Source organism: Plectrocnemia conspersa, unplaced genomic scaffold, assembly GCF_051122295.1.
Source record: "Plectrocnemia conspersa isolate PC_06_02 unplaced genomic scaffold, ASM5112229v1 ptg000002l, whole genome shotgun sequence".
Taxonomy (NCBI): Eukaryota; Metazoa; Arthropoda; class Insecta; order Trichoptera; family Polycentropodidae; genus Plectrocnemia; species Plectrocnemia conspersa.
The window spans coordinates 24,157,804-24,177,236 of NW_028277166.1; the positions used below are offsets into that span (position 1 = coordinate 24,157,804).

Consider the following 19,433-nt stretch of genomic DNA (forward strand, 5'->3'; position numbering starts at 1 on the left):
TTTTAAACTATTTAACTTTTGTTGCCAAGTGCTGAAGTCATGAAGGATATCATCGATTCCCAGACTTTCAATCTGGTGGTTAATACTCAGTTGGGGACATATTTCTACCGTTGTAACCCATTGGGCTTACGCTTGTCAGGTTACAATGGAAGATTAAAAAAAAAATTAACGTAATTTAAAATATGATTAAATTTACAATTTTAATAGATTTAATGAAAAGAAAAGTTGTGAAAAATGAAAAAAATAGTACTAAACAATATTCCCCAATGCAGCTTTATATGCTAAAAATAATATCTGATAAAACAAATAGAGTCGCGTTTTTTTATTCCAGTAAGGTAGTTTTGAAACATGCTCAGATATGAATGATTTATTGTCAAAAATATTATGTTTTTTAAATATAAAATGTTACGTTTATTTTTTTTGTTTTAATTAAATATTAAAATGTAATAATACTTTTAATAAAATTTAAACATACATAAATCGTTTTTTAACCTAATGAATAAATTATCTATTTTATAAATCACTGTTTGATTTTATAAACGAATAAAAAGGGTAAAAATGTCACTATCGTATATTTTTCTACTGGCAACATTTTCCTTGACGTGCCACTATTCCGTGAGACGTGGCTGACGTTGGCAACTCTTTCAGCGTCTTGCCGTTCGCTGTCTCGATCGAGCTCTCACTTCGTACGCGACTTGTTGACTCGCAAGTGTATCAAAATGGACCAAACGATCAAATTCCTTGAGCCTGCGAAGCAGTTTGCCAAAAACTCGATCCGATTGGTGAAACGATGCACCAAACCTGACAGAAAAGGTACACTTTTAACCAATAAAAATCATATCCGACATACATTTTAATATATCAAATAAAAGCTGCCATAATCTATATGAACATCCTTTAGTTCAATATATAAAACGTAGATTCATTAATCGTATGTGTCTATTTTTGTAATTTTGGCACTTCTGTAACATGTTTTTTATGTATGTAACTTGTACATATATACTTATATATATATAAATTAATATATTAAAATAGTATTTGGATATATGCCATTTTTAAGATATTGTGTTTATATTGCAGAATTCCAAAAGATCGCTATCGCCACAGCTATCGGATTCTGCATCATGGGTTTCATCGGATTCTTCGTCAAATTGATTCATATTCCAATCAACAACATCATCGTTGGTTCATAAACCGTCGCACTGGTTCATTTATTTTCATCTTCCATTTATTATACTTTTAATAATATTATTTAAATTATGTTAATATTGAATTTATATTATAATAATTAAATAAAAAACGATACTTTTGTACTGATATATTTTTTATTTCATCGTATTAATGGTAAAGTGTTTTTTTTTTAGTATATAAATTATTTGGATTTTTCAACGACGTGGATGTAAAAAGCTGGGTTTTCGATCTCATTCAGGTTTTTGAAGTCCCCGTATATTGTGTACTTTCCTTTGGCACCGAAAGCATCTTGCAGCATCTTCTTAAATGTCTCAAATTTGTGTGGATAGTAAGACAACCTAAATTCGCTATAAAGAAAATATATGGATTACTTCAAAATCTAGTTTAAAATAATAACCTACTAATTTTATCAGTTAATATGTTATATGACAAACAAATATTCAGTCAAATGATTCATATTTTAATATTGCTTAATGCTTACTTTCATTAATTGGCTTAATAACATTGTTACTACATTTATTTTTATTTACACTATATGAAATAAATTTGATTAATATAGTTTTTTGATTTAATTGACGAGTGGACTAATCCCTCACCGATCGACCCTGAGATCTAGCAGGGAACTCATTTGGAAGGCGCTTTTGACCCCCTTGAATTTGGCTAGACAAATGCATGTCATTTAAAAAAATACTTGGAATCTAAATGAAGTTGAAATATTAAAAAAACGATCACTGATTCTAAACCAGAAGTTCTCCGATTATCCCTCAAAGAAATTAGTCTCGAATCTATCCCAAAAATATTTTTTTAAATATGTCATTTCAGTGAAGTCATATCGGAATACATTTTCACCGGTAGATATATATTTTTACTAGTGAAAATATAATTTATCTGGAAGGTGCTAGTAAAATTATATGGTTAACTTTACCATACATATTATATACATTTTTATACTAATCGTTATTTATTTTCACGCGATGTATAAATGTTACAGTGAATGTGATTTTTTGGTGAAGTTATATTTTCTTTAGTAAAGTCCAAATACATTTTTACCAGTAGATACATATTAATTATATCAGTTAAATTATATTTTATTTATTTATTGTTTTTAGATTACTACTAGCGAAAATATAATTTAACTGATCTACGCTAGTGAAATTATATGCTGCTCTAAAATGTCTATGAAACTCAATTTGACAGTTGCAAAACGTCCCTTTGATGTTCAAACTGTTTAATGAAAGTTCTAGAACTAGTTATCATTTTATGGTTATTTTTTTGCGAAATTTGAGTTAGAAACTCAATTTGACAGTTGCGAAATTTTCATTTGCAGTTCAAACCCAAACCTAACCTACACGATTTTTATTATTATTATTATAATTTATTAACGTATTTCCGCATGAGTAAGAAATAACTGATTCAGCGGTTACAATTTGATTAAAACTATATATTTAATACGTATATATTTAGAAAAATATATACGTATTAAATTTTTTAAATTATTCCTAGTTGATTTTTATGAATCATTAAAGGTTATAAATGCAACGTATTTAAAGAATTTACCCCCCCCCCCCCCCCTTGAGTTTGACTAGAAAAATGCATGTAATTTAATGAAATAGTAAAAAACGACCACTAACAATTTTTCCCCGCCTCTGGAAAAAGCTGAAATGACGTCCCAGAGATCTAGCTAATTTTTGGTCCTAGATCTCTGATCTGAAACACTATGCTTCACAAAAGCCTAGTCAATTTGACAATGAAATGATACACTGATATAGATTTGAGGTAACAATTCCGACAACGGCTCGCTGACTTCAATATGGCCCACTTGAGCTGATTTGTCGAAATTGGATGAAACTGGACAATGAATGATCATGAATGAAACTTATTTTTTATAATAATACCTGACGTGATTGCCACCGTCGTTTTCAAGGCTCGAAGTATCGATCGCATAATCCAAAGTCACCAATTGTGACTCGCCCCTGACCATCAAAACTGAAGTCCTAATATCGATTGTGTTTTTGCTCTATAATTTATAATGTCATCAAAAAGTTTGTCGTATACAACTAAGTACAAATATAATTAATATTACATTATAATAAATGCATTTAGTCGGAGTCGATCCTGAACTTGTAATAAAATCATAATTCCTGTGATCGATCAGCATCAGACCCCCGGGCTTGACGCACTTTTCAAAGTTTGCCAAAGCCTGTTTCTGCTCTCTCTGGTCACCGTAAGTATCCAAAAGATGAGCGAACGAGTTTCCCAAGCAAATGACAGCATCGAATCCTCCATTAAGCATATGCTTGCAGTCTTCGTAAAGAGTCAACCAATTTGCTTCTTCGATGACTGAAATAACGAGTTAAACTTCATTATTCAAAAAATCGGTACAACATATAAATAAACGGATTTCTTAATGCCACATGTTATTATAAGCTGCAGCAATATTATTCTTATTTTTTTATCTATGAAGATTAACGTAAATACATATACTCCATACTTTTACGAAAAAGGTGATCCATCAGTTGTACTTAAGGACCCTGAGAAAATATAGTAATCCCACAACACCCTTTTTCTCCTAAATAAATGTATATTATATTAAATGCCATCTGTTCCAAATATGTATCAGTTGCACTCTAGGGGGATAAATAATATATGTTCACCTTCTCATCCATCTCTTAATTTATAAAAACAAAATTCTAGTGTAATTGAAACGTATTTTACAACAATTTCAGTATAAATTTAACATATTTCAGAGGGTCTCATACAACAACTATCGAAAATGTTCAATGAACATTTTTCGTGTATTACTAAAAGACTTCAAAAAATTTATCCATGTAGATATTTACTGTATATATAATTTATCAATCACATTAAGGAATCTATTTTTTTTATGATTTGACGTTAATTAAAATTATATTAGTATACTCTTTCTAAGGTACCGCCACCCAATCTATATGCGTAACTATAAAAAGAGTGTCTAAACACAAGTTTATTTACATTAAATAGAATTCAATACAACTAGGCGTAAATTGACTTATAGTTTGTAATAAATCATATAAAATAAAATTGAAGAAGAGTTTTGTTAAAGTTTAATTAAATCAAATCTTACTCCATTGATCATATTTTGGGTTCTTTCTGCGATTCCATCTTGACTTTAAGGCGTACTTCAACATTTTATCTGAAGCGTCCACTGACGTCACATCAAAGCCTTCTTCCAAGAGCAGCATTGAGTCTACCCTGAAATGAATAAAAAAATGTTAAATTTCATGAAAATCATCATTAAAAGTGATGCATTATAAATAAAATATATCATTACCCTGTGCCACAAGCAATGTCCAAGATTCTCTTGCATCCCCTCTCTCTTAGCAATCCGACGATGAAATTCTTATAGTTTTGCGTACGCGAATTCCTATCTCCGATGAATATTTCCCAGACCTTTGCAGCCTTTCCATCGGCATACTGATCCTTGATTCCTTCGGCTGAGATGCCATGGGATCTGCTATGAAAAACTGTATCGGCCATTTCTATGGGACTCAAAGTCTTTTTGGACAAAGCTTATCAACAGCACTGAAGATCGTCTCTTTATGTCGAATATTTAAATACGTCGGCATGTTTCAATTACGTCATGACAGAGTAATTATTTTTACCTAACAGCTGATAACATTTGTTTATTTTTAGAGTTTTACAGTGGTGTGCCATCTGGCAATGTGTTTTATTAAAATATATATTTTTTAATTATATTATTCCTAATAAGCTTTACTAATCAGCATACAATTGAAATTCGTAATTCTAAATATGAATTAGAAGCAATTAATTATTTTAGATATATCATATTTGTAACTTGAATTTCGCGATGAAGATTATATAATATACAAGTTATTTACTTTGACAGACAATAGGTTCCAGAGACGGCCCTTTATACCCGTATTTTAGTGTGTAATAATGTTTAGTACTATTTTTTAAGATGATTTTTGTTTCTGAAACGCATTGAAGTTTTCTTTTCGTAGCTATAGATTCTTTGGCGTCCTTTTTTTCTCTGTTCAGTGACAGTAAATAGTCGATCATACGATGTGAACTCTATGAAACACATTTTGATAATATCGAAGGAGGACACTAAAAATAAAAATACCATCTTATAAATTTTTGTTCAGGAAGATAAATTGGTGTGGGAGCTAAAAAAAGGTCATTTCGGAAATATTTGTTCAAGAAGGAGAAAAATTATGAGGATAAAAATCCTCCTCAAAGAAAGACGTCTAGTCACCTTATATTATTATAATATACGTGTAAAGAGAACACTGTTTCGTTTTATGATTAGAATATCATAATTTCTATCTGATAAAACTCATTTACATATTTGTGAAATTTTGCAATCGTTAAGAATGGAACATTCTGTCTGAATTTTAAAATCTTAAATATTTGTTAAAATGCGATTTTGTATGAGCAAACAAAAGTAATGTTTGGAATGGCCATTTTTAATTTGTTTATCGAAGCTGTTTTTTTCTTGGTAAACTTTTCTCTACTTGAATAATGGTGAGGAGCAACGAAAACACTTTAAATAATTTATATTGATGCTGCTGGCAAGTACATTAAAAGTCACTCCTTTTAATAATAAGCCTTAAGAACTTCTTTAAAATATATACCGTATATTTAGTAGACTTTTCATTATAAATCCCTAAAAATTTAACTAAAATTTCTTAAAATGATTTGTTATTTTTACCCTATATAAAGGTTCTAAATTTTTAGGTATATTTTTTTTATTTAATTTTAATTTTCTCTCAAACTTTTGATACGAAAACAAATATTTTTGATTCACACAGTCCCTGTTTATTATTTGGCAAGAGTTCATAATTGAGGGTCACTAAAGATAACATTTATTTATATGGAAAATATTCATAGGAATCACTGAACGAAACTCATACTCCTATCTAAAATGTGCGAAATATCAGATAAGTGTGTATTTTCATTATCAAAAACTATTATATACTTTACCTGATCAACAATCGAGCTCAGGTGAAAATATAAGCACAAACTATTTTTTACATGAAAATACATACAATTATGTCTGTTTTACAATAGCGACATGAGAACAGTGTGTCAATTAATAAATATGTATCTGTATGTTGTTAAAATCTAAGCTTTATATAATGGTAATAAGTAAAATATCATATTTTATGCATGTTATGAATTGAAACTAAAAGACGTGGAAGAAAAAATGATTATGGTACAAGTGATTTTCAGCACACACAGAACAATAGCTAGCGACTGTTTCAAGATAATAAATATGCGCATGTTTACATAAGAAAACAAGTATTTATCATAAAAATGTTGACAAGCAAGATAGCTTTTAAAATAATACGTCAAAGAAAAATTCAGCGAAAAACATATTTTTTCTATAATGGTTGTTTTAAAATCGTTTTATTTAATAATAAATATAATAGACTTTTGTATAAAATTTGCTTACATATAATTGTAAATTATTTATTTCAAGTCGACATTTATATAAAAAAAATATACAAAAAATATTTGACCTCTAATAAACTTTATAACTATTATCATTGTTGAATTGTTTCAGCTTAATATAAATCTAGTATTAACCAGTATATTTTAGTTATATATTTTTAATTGGTTCTTTAATAAAACAAGCTTTGAATGTAAAAATATAATTATCTATTTGATCATAGAACATATATATTTGTTTTAAAATACACAATATATATGTAAAAAATTAAGTCTGTGGAAATGAGTTGTATGAATCAACAACCTAAGAATATTATTAAAAAAATATATGTAGTAACATAATAGAGTAGGTTTTTGAAAACTTGGTTGGAAAATACAAATTTTCAGGGTTGTTTCAACGTGTTGTCAATAAACTGATACAGGTTATATTAAAAATAACCAAGGACATGATGTTTTCTTGTTTTCTAATCAGGGAAAAACAATACGCGTAGTGCATCGAAACACACATCAAACGTCTAGACGTTTATTATCACATTAAACAATAGTCAAAACACATATTTTAAATTCAATCATTAGCAGTATCGCTTTAATTCCGAAGGTAATAGTGCTATAATTAATAAAGTAATAATAAATAGTATTAAGAAGTGGTTTGAGATACTATTGCAGATGCATTATAAAAATGTGAAAAGTCATATCCATTACTATTAGCCCTTGCAGTGGGAACGCTAGGTAACGAGCATTCCCACTGCAACGCTGCTGACACAATTTTATTGCTTTTGACGTGAATTTTTGACTTCTTAGAAGTGATAATTGTTTTTTGCGCTCTCCTATTGGTCTAAATTCAGTTTAAATGTGCTTTGTTCAATTCTCACTTATTGTAAGTCGTAATATTGTTATAAATTGTCTTAGTATGAACGCTAGATAACCGAGCGTTTTCTTGCAACGGCGACAGCATGATTTTAAACAGGGAACCTCTTGAATTTGTCATTTAATGAAATACTATGAATCATAATGAAATGGAAAAATTAAAAAAAAACTACCACTAACTGGCTATCTTTTGCTCTCCACATGGAAAAAACTTTAATTACGTCCCTGAAGCAAGTTTTATGAAAGTTTAAATGTTTTAAAGTTAAAAGGCACGCCATTCGGTATCTTTCCTTTGAGCACAGACAATTAAAATTATTGCCTCAATTAAATTTGGTAACAATGTTTAGATTTCAGATTATTCCAAATAATTTAGGCAAAAGAAATGGCAAAACATTCATAGTTTCCCCAACAAAAATTATCCTACAAGTTCATTTAGACAAAACTATGACGCAAAATCTCAGATATGTAGAAATTTTATTTTTAAATTAGCAGTAATTCTACGGCAGTATTAGTCATATTAAAAATTGAGTTGAACTCTTGGGAATTCGTGTGACTGCTCAGCTAAACCTAATCCGACCGTTAAAGTGAAAGCTGCTGCTTTTTTCGAGCTTCTAAGAGTAATCTCGATGGATTTGGCGTAACTTTGGTTGGTACTAGTTCGGCTGAATTTTCGTTATTCCAAGTCGGAAACGAAGTGGTAGTTTTGTGGTAAAGTCCTGAGGGAAGTGTCCTGGCTTAAATACCCTTGATTAATGGGAGAAGTTCAATGTCGATTCAGGGTGGAACTAGACTTTTTGCTGTTAATACAGATCTTATCACTTATTGGTGTGTAACGGTAGATTCGAAAAATTTACATCCTCTGGAATGTGCAATTGAGGGATGATGCTGTACTTGCTCGCCTGTGATGATTAAAGTATTATCCAATAATTTAAGTGCAATTGCATTAGACAATTCTTGGTAAATTCGAGGAACTGTTTAAAAAATTTTGCAAAGTGATCCTGACATTATAAAGTTTTTCTTGATTATTAAATGTGCAGACTATATATTTTTTAAATACAGTAATTAATTGATAAACAATTTAACGACACTCGATATAACATATTTTTCATTAAAAATATATAGATTAATTTAAGGTCATTTATAAATCTTACCTATATCTCTACTTTAACTCTTTCTATTCTTGAGTCTTCATAGACTTTACTCTTATTTAAATCTGCAGCAGAATGAACATTGCTTTAACCAATTAAAATGTAATAATCAAATAATAACATAGAACAAAGACAAATCAAATTTATCCAAATAACACTTAGTAACCGAATAAATTAAGATAACATTTCAGACGAAAGGTCAGAGGTGTAAAGAAAAAAAAACACAAATGACAATTTAAAGTGTATTTTTAAAGATACAATCATAGTGGTGTTTCTTCATCGGTGCTTATTATAATACACATAGAGAACTAAAAAACACAAAATTAAATGCAAATTGCGTCCGACCTGAACAGCACTTTGTCAATTACATAAACACAATCACAAATGGAATAAAATGTGTGGAAATTTATTAAAAAAATATAACACATCTATTTGTAATTATTTTTTTAAGATCAAAAACCGCTCGCTCCGACGTCTTCGGCGTCAATTCCCAACATGGCCAGATCCTCCATATCTTGACTCATCATTGGTTTTTGTGCAGGGACCATTGGCATGGGAACCTGCATTTCCGTTGTGGGCTGCATGCTCATGTCGTACATACTTTGGTCATACATTCCAGTAGCGTAGTCGTAACCCATCACCATTCCCATAGCTGGAGGTTGCGGTATCATTCCTGAGGCCATCTGAGTCATGTATCCTTGTGCGGTCATTATTCCGGGCATCATTGGCGCCATGGTTTGGTAGCCAGCAATCGTTGATTGCGCTGCAAGCATTTGCATGTCTTCAGATTCGGTGGTCTGAGGTTGTTCCGTCTCTTCCTTTTTCTCAGAATCAGATTTTTTAGGTCCGTCTTTCTTCTGAGGGTTATCAGACGGGAAAATTATATCGAGCGCATCTTGGAAGTCTTTATGCAATGCACTATTTTTATCGGCGGCCAGTTTGGCTATGGTCGGAGGCGACGTTACCACAACGGCAGGTGCCGAATAAGAAGTAGGCTGAATGCTGTAAAAATATATCGTATTGAATCAATTATTGTGATCTGCATTTACATCATGTAGATAATAAAGAACTTACCGGTGGATTGTTTGGGGAAGAGAACTGATATCTACAGGCTTCGGTATCATCATTTCGGAGATGTCTAGCAACGGCGGATGTCCGTGCAGTCCTGTTGGAATTATTAACTTAGGCTCGGGAAAGTGTCCCTCCATCATTTCGTTCTTCTTAGCCATTGTCGATATGAATTTCTCTTTGAATAACTCTACCTTCTGATGGAAATGGGCGTTTATTTCGTCGCGTTTTTTCCTGGCTACTTCGATCGAGTCTTGATGTTCACCTTTGGAAGATGACTCATCGCCCTTGGACGATTTGCTGCCACCTAAAGACTTGTACAGAGGCATTTTTCCTAAAATTAAATTAAAATTAGCATAGAATATTGCATCGAGAGGATGCTAAATGGAGCTATATGATTATAATATGGAAAGAGCAAAGGCAAGTCAAAGAAAACCTTACAACTGCAATACAAATTTAAAGCACTGTAACACTACATGCAACACAAAGACAGCAGTGCCGTCATTCGTTTTTTTAGTAATGAAAAACATATTCATCAACAATATTAGTGTAGTGATGCATGTCTGTCACACCAGCAAGTTTACTAGTGTAGTAAAAAAATATGAAATTGCACTAGATTTTTTTTGAAAGCTATAAAGAAAACTACATACGAAAATGTCTCTTGTACATTTTTCATTCGCCAAATTATGAGATAAAAAATATTTAAGGTTTTAATTTGACTCACCGAGCAACTGACGTATACAAGTTGATCGACAATAAAAACTTACCAATAAACGGCATCTTTTTCGAATCGTTGGAATTCGAATTATCTTTATTGCTGCTACTAGATTGCTTCTTTCCTTTCGATACTTGTTTATCAAATCTACTCTCATTTTGATCATGATTGTCTCGTTTGCTACTTGGATATGGCTTAAATTCCGTATCCATTATATAACGCTTTTCAGGAAAGGATTTTCTATATTTTCTATCATCGTCACTATCGTCACGGTCTTTACGATGACTGTAAATATAAAATTTCATATCGTAATTTGCTTAAAATAAGATATACATATATACATTATTTTTTAAATTAACATGTTTTTATGTGGTGTAAATTTTTAACGGATTTATTCAATGCGTTACCTAGCTTTTTGTGATGTGAGGGCTTGCGTATCACTCCTTTTTTACTTGCATCTCGTTTGCCGACGTAATTTTTTATTTTTACTTCGACGTTGTATTAATAAGAAAAAAAAACACAAGATCAAATCAAAGACAATGTAAGTTGAAAAATCTGCAGCGGCTGAGATATGGTCCAGATTATGCCCCAACATCGGTGGTCAAAATGTCAGCAAACGAGATGCATTAAATTTTTCATTTATAACTACTTTTTTATTATTATTTTTTTCTATCATGAATTTAATTTTAATACTTCTTTGACATTTTTGAATTCCTCAATTTTATGTTCACTATCCGAAAGTTTATCTGCTCTATAAAATAGGGAGGTATCTATAGAGTTTAGTTTTGAATGATGATGGTGAGAATTAGTATTTAAGTATTTCACATTTACCATATGTTTGTTTGAAGGATTTCAGAAAAGATAGGACGAGTACTTTTAAAAGGTGTTATGACAAAATTAATAATTAATCAGAAGGAGTATACATTGATTGTGACAAAATTTACATTGGTCAGATAAACAGTAGGATTTCACAAAGAAAGATAGAACATAGAAATGCGTTAAAATGCTTTGATGGAAAATCAACTTAGGCAAACCACACTTATTAATATTTGGCAAACCACACAATTAAACATTAAATTGTAGAAAATTACAGAGAAGCAATTAAAATCGAAATTTAAAGAAAAATAGCACTAAATAAAAGAGACGATGCAAAAGCAATTTCGGATACTTGGTTTCCAGTTTTAAACCAAGTTAAATTAAATATTAGCAAACTTTATACAAATATAAATTCATTTAAACAAACCAATTCGAAAATTAATGCCCTTGTTGTTCCCTTAGTAACAAACGGAAAAATAATAAAACGCAAAATTGAATCAGACGACGCAGCTGAAATAAGGGCAAAATTACACTCAAGATGATGACCCCAACATCGGTGGTTGAAACGTCGGCAAACGAGATGCGAGTAATAAAAGGTACAATATGAAATTCCTTACATCTAAAACAGCTAAGTAACGTGTTGAATAAAACCAGTAAAAATTTTAACAAAAACATATAAATATATATACATATACAGAGGTGTGACAAAATAATTGGACCAAACATTATTCTTCATATTTTTGTTGTTTCTACATACTTTTATATATTTAAAAAAATTAAGAACAATGTTTTTACAGACAATGAATTTAAAAAATATTATCTAGTAACTCCTTCTTTCTTTTTTATTATTTAGAGTACTCTTCTAGGCATAATCTTTATATTAGTTATTATAGTTTTTTTTTTGGGTCGTTTAACCACATGTTTTCAATGATTTTTTTTATTAGTATTTGAGCACTTGTATACGATGGATTTAAGAACTGCTCAATAATTTCCTATTGTATTTAAATCAGGTGAATTATCTGGCTAATCATTCTGTCCATCCAAATTTATGTCGTGACGAATAAGGTTGCTGTCTATGTACTAACATTTTTTATTCTCATCATTAATTGATGAGACACATTGAATTTTTGGGCTCTTTCTCGGTAAGTATGAATTTCTTTACCGAGTAAAGTACAAATAGCAATTTTCACTTCAACAGAAATATTTTTTTAAGCCATTTTATAAAAAATAAAATTAAAAATTATTATTAAATACTATTGAATTAATCCACAAATTATCAATTACGAGCAATTATGATACGGATGATAGTTTAGAGAAATTAGAAAATAAAACGTTATTATTTTACCCAAATGTTTTGACAGAAGCACAAATTCCTGCACACTGAAGTCTTCTTTGTTCAATCTGTAACTGTACCTTATCCCCAACCTTTTGGGTATATATATAATCATTCTTTTTTTGTTAAAAATCATCGCCTACTAACAAGTTTCAAATCTTTTAACGCACAACATTTATTTCCTACACTAGTTACTTGCAAAATATCAAAATATTGTAGTGGTCCAATTATTTTGTCACACCTCTGTATATAGAAATAAAATATGAACCTTCTATCGCTCCTTCTGTCCCTATCTCTATCTCTCTCTTTGTCACGGTGACTGCGGTAGTCTTTCTCTTTTTCTTTGTCGTTATTCTCTCTATGAAAAAAAAAACAATTAAAAACTACACGTAATAAATAATGCAACCAATAAACCAAACATACGATTTAGAATGTGAGTTGGCCGTTCTAACTTTTTCATTCCTTATCGAGAGTAAAGCTCTTGCTTCACGTTCTCTCGAAACAACTCTTCCGTCGACCCTTTGTTCGGTCCTCTCGCCTGCTTTACTTTTCACCCTGTACAGTGATAGATATACTTAAATTTTCACTGTCAAACATTAAAAATAAAAACATATATTTAAATACAAACCTATTTTTAACAACTTCCAACATCTTACGCTCTTGTTCAGAAGTAGTATCCTGCACGGACATCCATTGATTGATCAAACGATCATCAAAACTATTATCGACTTCTTCTGACTTTACCTCTGGTTGGACCACTAAAACGTATTCAAATTTTAAATCTAGTAACAATTACATCAGGCGATAATTATTATATACATACCTTTCTCTGGTTCGACATTTTTGCGTTTTTTGGAGTCGCTTCGACTATCACTAGAAGAAGAAGAGCTAGAACTCGATTCGCTAACAGATCGCTTTTTCTTTTTCTTCTTCTCCTTCTTATCTTTCTTCTTGCGTTCTTTCTTAGTTTCGGATTTAGACGGCGATACGTTATCGTCCTATATAAATTACATTTAATTTATTATGTTAAATATTTATATATATATATATATATATATATATATATATATATATATATATATATAATAGGCAATACACACCTGTATACTATCTGCCTTCTTACTCTTGGTCTGGAAACCGTCACCGTGGAACGATATGGTGTGCGGAGAGTATTGCGGTCTGTCGGCAGCTTCCTGCGCTGATTTTTTCAGCTGTGCCTTTTCAAAGTTCTTCTGTCTGTCCGACATGAAGTCCATCTCCCAGTGAGGATTCAATTCAGTAAAATTCTATAATCCATAAAGAAATAAGCAATAACATTTTTTTATAACTAGCTAAATAAATAGATTAAGAATCGCAAACCATATAATTTTGGGAATGAATGAGTGACTTCAGATGAGCTGAAGCACAATGCAAATCGCCTATCCACTGATCGCACAACTTGCAATACCAGGCCGTCGACGGCGTGAAGAATTGAAGACCCTTAATCGGAGTCCTTTTGATCGGTGCGCCGGAATACGTAGGAAATCCCTCGTGCAAATTAGGAGTATTGTGCCACGGAGCGTCCGTTTGAGATGCAGCAGCACTATTAGAGATGAAATGATGAATATTTAAAGATTTATCGAACAAATACGATTTAATAAATTACCGTTGGTGCTGCGGCGTATGCAGATGCATCAGATAATCCTTGGCAGTGACGGGGAATTCATTGCACACCCGACACCAGTGCATTTCAGGATCGTAATACGCGTAGTTGAACTTTTTCTCCGATGTGCCACTATAAACACAAATTTGACCAAGTTAGAATCGCAGCTTGAAACGGAAGCCAAAAAACGAATTGGAAATAAGCAAAACTTCACCAGAAATCGATATCTGATTCCTAAAATAGTTTTTAATAGGCGCGGAGTGAGTCGTTTCGGCATACTTTATACTATTGTGACAAAAATATAAAATCCATTACGGCATACTATTTATATACGTATATATTATTGTAAACGATATTTGCACCATGCATACGAGTTATAAGAATGTTATAGTAAGTTTTAGTCTCGTTATTGCATTCAACTCGTATACATAATATAGTATTCGAGATGACGGGATATACATTGAATCCTAGAAAAAAATTACAATACATAACATTCGATACAAATACAATAAACGTTTATTACAATGTCATATTTCAAACGCTTTACAGTGATTATTTTAGATACAACAAAATCTATACGTTTAGATACAAATTTTGTTATATTACACATCAAGTAGAAAATTAAGTAAATACAATAGACATAACACCGCCGCATCGGAAACGCTTCCAGTCTCGAAACTGCAACTTATGACTATCATAAATGTTGAATGCATAACTCGGAAAAAAATAGAGTTCATATTCGGCTCTATCTAAAATAGAAAAGATGATATCAACGATCGATACCTGGACTTGCGCTTTCTCCTCGAGGCGTGCTTTTCATCTTCCGACGAAGAGCTATCCGACGACCCCGAGTTAGACTTGGATCGCTGTCCCGTTTTACGGTTCTTCGTTTTATCGCCGATACCGCTGTTGACCTCGCTCGACGCCGGATTGTTCTCAATAATTCCGTCCAGCATATCAATGACGCTGTTCAACGTCTTTATTTTGTTCTGCAGCTTGGTCTGAAATACGAAAGGGCGGCATTAGATATCGCGCACCATTACGAAAACGATGAAAACTCTGTTCACAACAGTCTGGCAGATAAAATCAAAAAACCTGCGAAAAATTAAGTTGGCTATAAAAATGACAATATCCCTTGCGTCATCCGCTTTTTTATACTTATCGGGAATCGAATCGGCACGGTGAACAATCCTGCAGTCAATCTGAAAACAATTGCAACGTCTATATTTTTATAGTAATTTGCAACTTGATAGATATTTTCCAAACTATTCGATAGTCCGACGGGCGTTATCCTTTCGACGACGTTTTCCAGATAGCCGACAATCATCGACGGGTTTAAAAATGAGGATGAGCAAAGACACTTATGAACATATACATCTAAAAAGGAAGCTCATGAAATTTGTATAATAAAAGCTACAAGACGAGCGCTTATATTATAGTAATCCCCTGTTAAAATTTTAATTACGTCCGTTTCATATACAAGGGTTTACTTTACATTCTGTCTCTAAATAAATTTCCAAAGCCAATTTCTTCTTCCGCAAGTTACGATACTTACGTCAGGACCGAAAACGATATCTCTAAAATCAAATAAAAGTATTCGATAAAACCTAACCTGCAGTTTAGAATTTTCTTTCAAAAACCTTTGGGTGTTAGGGCTCGGTGACCGTCTGCTGTCTCCGCGCAGTTCGGACTTTTGCTCTTTGAGAGTTTCGAGCTCTTTCTTTAACAGATTAACCTTTTTAATGTAGTCGTCTTTTTGACGACCGAGCGTAACACATTGGTTCCTCAATTCGGAAGCGATCGCTGAAATGTAAAAAATAAATAATAAATCATCATAAAAATAGCAAACACGTTCCAGAAAATAATATCAACCTTCTCTCTTGCTGTGATCGTCCTGAGCGGGCGTCAGCATAGATCCCTGCGGCGGAAGCTGACTCCACGACGTCGCCAGAGGAATGGACATCTCTTGATTCAAGTGGACGTTGTGACCAAGGGGCGGCGGTGCGACTTCAGTAAAAGTGTTGTAATTATTGTTGAATTGTCCGTAATTACCGTCCATGGGATAAGAGCTAGAACCCTGAAAATCGAAAAATATATAGATTAGATATATTTCTGATAATTTTAAATCGATGACTATCGAATATAATTACAATAAAATGTTGACCAAAAAGTAATGTAAATACCAGCAAAACCAAGGAGTATCAAGTTGAATATCCACCGTGAACAGCTTTACAATAATGTTCGAGTAACCAGAAAAAGTTAACTCAAATAAAAGATGTGTTGTTTGTGAGGAAAAATACAACTGGATAAAAAGAGGGGTACTGGTCGCTGAGAAGAATTTATCAAAGCGTAAGTATAAAATTATATCAGCCAATAAATTCGCACACAAAATGTGCATGTGCAACATCAGTTTCATAAAAAATAGATTGTCTAGAACAGGGTCGGCAAAAGGTGTCCTGCAGGCCAAAAAGTAGCCCACAATGTGTTTCTCTTATGCGGTAAAATCTTTTTAAGTTTCGATATATTCAAACGTTACCTCAAAATATGCTCAAATTGCTGTCTTTTATTGTGTAATATGTTTTTACCTTCTATGCCAGGTTAATATTAAAAAATGTTTCTTTACTCAAATACTCTTGGTATCAATAAGCATAAGTGTGGGTGTTAGGAGTAGAAAGAAGTATATTTAATGAACGCTAGAAAAACAATTATTTTTTATACAACACAATGGGAAACTATACTGACTCATATGTCATGAATGATTTGGTGATTATTCCAGACAAGTTTTTTGTTGATATGTCAATGTGCAATTATGATAAAAATTTTTTTAACGTATTTAATTTCTTAGTTTGTCATTTTATCCGTCTAATACACATGAAATTTATAATGGAGCGATAAAATAAGGGTATAGGACGTTACGTCACCGGCCAATTAATTATTTTTATCATCGTTTTTTATTCATAATTGTGTAAACTATTTTCATTTTATGTTTTTAATGTTTGAGCAAATTTTATTTATGTATAGATACAAATTAATTATTTACACACTTATTTTTTAATTAACATGTAATATTGCAAATTAATGAAATGTATTTAATTATTACATAGGAAATATTTTTTTAACTCCAACGACGCGCAGAATATATAATAATCTTTTTTGCAAGGGCACTTTATCAGTTCTAAAGAATTCGACAGTTTAAAAGTTTACAAAATTATCCATATCTACACAGTGCTGTAAATCGCCCATTGCGTGAACAATTTCTATTCAAGGAATTGGTAAACCTAAATTTTAAAATTCTCTCATGACAATATTATGAGTATATTTATGAATCGGAAGTTTTGGCACTTGTTAATTATATCGGCGCCACGCTGAGAAACCAGATTGTTACAAATATCTTCTCTGGCTTTCGGCTCTAATGTCTGCGTAAGTGGCCAACAACATTTTGCTATATAAATACGTTTTAAAATTTTACACTTGACACTGATCAACGGTTAATTGCAATTTTTAGAAGAGTTTAAGTTTTAAATTTTAAAACGAATTTATGTAGCAAAATGTTGTTGATCATCATCGCAAGTTAAGGCGGACACACGTCACGGTAGACCTGCGCAGGTCGACAAGCTCACAGAATTTTCCGCTCCGCAAAATTCTGTGGGCTTGTCAACCGGTTTCCGGTCAACGTGTGAAGCTGCCTTTAGGGTAAAAAACAATGTTCATAATCAATGGTTTCTGAACGCGGCGCCGATATAATTAACAAGTAGCAAAGTTGTTTTTTCAATTAATAAAATTTATAATATGTGTCGAGCATTTAGTGTAAATTGTAAAAAACGTTTGCGCTACATACAATTCTATGATAAATCGATGACAGTGCCACAGTAGCGACAATTGGAAACATCTCTAATTCTTTGAACAATATTTAATTTTAATACATTTACAAGTGATAACGTTTTTAATATTGCATTCAAGCAATTTTAAACCTTAAAATATATTATAAAAGGTTCAAAAGTTGACGACAGCTAGGAATGTCAACTGTGCCTGGGGCTTGTTCACTATGGCGTCTGGAGTGAAAGGGTTGAGCGAATCAGCACTCGTTATAATTTAAATTAGCGTTAGATGTCACTTCTCGAATAGTTTTAGAATTGTGAATATTAGTTATATGTGCAATAGTATTGCAAAATCTGTATCTTCTAAATTGCATAATAACGTTCGTGCAATATGCATTATGCGAACCGGCCGCCATTGTTTTCGACCAACATAACCTAAAAGTTACCTCGGAATAATTCTGCTGCGGCGGCGGACCACTGATATAGGGCGCGGGGGGCGGTGGGGGCGGGTGCTCGAAGGCCGCCTCCCAGGAGTCTCCCCTGGCGTTGGACTGCTGCTGCTGCTGCTGTTGTTGTTGTTGCTGCTGCTGTTGCTGTTGTTGGGGGGGCGGCGGCGGCGGCTGGGGCGCGCGCTCCGCCGATCTGCTCCTCTGTCTCGACCGCCTCGAGCGCCTCGACTGGGGCGGGGGCGATGGGCTCGAGTCGGAGCGCCTTCGGCTGTAGCGATCCCTAGAGCGGGAGCGCCGCTTGCGTCCGCCGTGGTATTCCTTGACGCGCTCTTGCCGGTCGGCCGCCACTAAGAAGCCGAATTTGTCGTACTGCGCCGTGGGGGGCGCGGCCGCTCTGACTCCGGCTGCGTCTCCGCCGGGCGTCGCCATAGAGACGATGAGGCACTCGCGAAACGGCAACGCGGAGTCGCAATGATTAACTCGAACGTCAGCCTTTGCCCTGTAGCGCCCGCGCGCTTTTAGCTCCAAGCGGCGTTAAACTAAGAGCTAAATAATATGGCTAAATTTTTCATTTATTTAAAACAATTAATAATTTGTCGGCTGTTTCAGTGATGCCAAAAAATAATAACAACTAGATTAACAAATCCTAAACCGGTCCGCGAGCTAATTTGGGTTGGCCCGCTGCAGATAGGACTCAAAATTCAATAAATATACCAATTTCTAATAATATTTTTCTCATATTAAGAATTAAATTGAATTATTGCATGATGTATTTTTTTAATATCCTTGACCATTAGTCAACTGATCTTAAAAATGCCATGTACCTAGATATAGAAAGAGCCTTGAGTTGAGTTCTAATCATTCAACAGTGATTTTGACCTTTAGTGAAAGAATAATAAAGAGAGGAATTAGACCAACTCTCACTAACAAAACGA

The 19,433-nt window shown here is 32.8% G+C and overlaps 4 protein-coding genes across 8 annotated transcripts in view; 2 read left to right on the forward strand and 2 right to left on the reverse strand.

The window, feature by feature from the left end:
• LOC148238118 (sortilin-related receptor-like) overlaps positions 1–19,433 on the forward strand; it is a 309,166-nt gene that overhangs the window by 73,164 nt on the left and 216,569 nt on the right. The gene's annotated exons all lie outside the window — the stretch shown is intronic.
• On the forward strand, positions 605–1,313 carry Sec61gamma (Sec61 gamma subunit). Its single transcript, XM_088205966.1, has 2 exons — positions 605–813; positions 1,081–1,313. Exons 1-2 carry the CDS (start codon positions 720–722, stop codon positions 1,191–1,193), a joined length of 207 nt encoding a protein of 68 aa, XP_088062092.1. The 5' UTR covers positions 605–719; the 3' UTR covers positions 1,194–1,313.
• Gnmt (Glycine N-methyltransferase) lies at positions 1,307–4,754 on the reverse strand. The gene is made up of 5 exons (XM_088205961.1): positions 4,502–4,754; positions 4,295–4,422; positions 3,275–3,531; positions 3,087–3,208; positions 1,307–1,538 (listed from the first exon to the last, which is right to left on the reverse strand). Exons 1-5 carry the CDS (start codon positions 4,705–4,707, stop codon positions 1,373–1,375), a joined length of 879 nt encoding a protein of 292 aa, XP_088062087.1. The 5' UTR covers positions 4,708–4,754; the 3' UTR covers positions 1,307–1,372.
• On the reverse strand, positions 8,886–18,971 carry LOC148238126 (uncharacterized). Of its 5 annotated transcripts, XM_088205917.1 has the most exons (15): positions 18,496–18,971; positions 16,104–16,308; positions 15,844–16,034; positions 15,015–15,232; positions 14,446–14,516; positions 14,235–14,363; positions 13,949–14,171; positions 13,690–13,875; positions 13,413–13,587; positions 13,218–13,347; positions 13,013–13,144; positions 12,858–12,947; positions 10,493–10,725; positions 9,732–10,059; positions 8,886–9,659 (listed from the first exon to the last, which is right to left on the reverse strand). In XM_088205917.1, the coding sequence occupies exons 6-15, from the start codon at positions 14,315–14,317 to the stop codon at positions 9,110–9,112; spliced, it is 2,130 nt and encodes a 709-aa protein (XP_088062043.1). In that variant the 5' UTR covers positions 14,318–14,363; positions 14,446–14,516; positions 15,015–15,232; positions 15,844–16,034; positions 16,104–16,308; positions 18,496–18,971; the 3' UTR covers positions 8,886–9,109. The 5 variants fall into 5 exon arrangements, with proteins under 5 accessions (XP_088062043.1, XP_088062040.1, XP_088062042.1 ...); XM_088205914.1 differs by lacking the exon at positions 14,446–14,516; XM_088205916.1 differs by lacking the exons at positions 14,446–14,516; positions 15,844–16,034; positions 16,104–16,308; positions 18,496–18,971 and adding exons at positions 15,327–15,433; positions 15,498–15,700.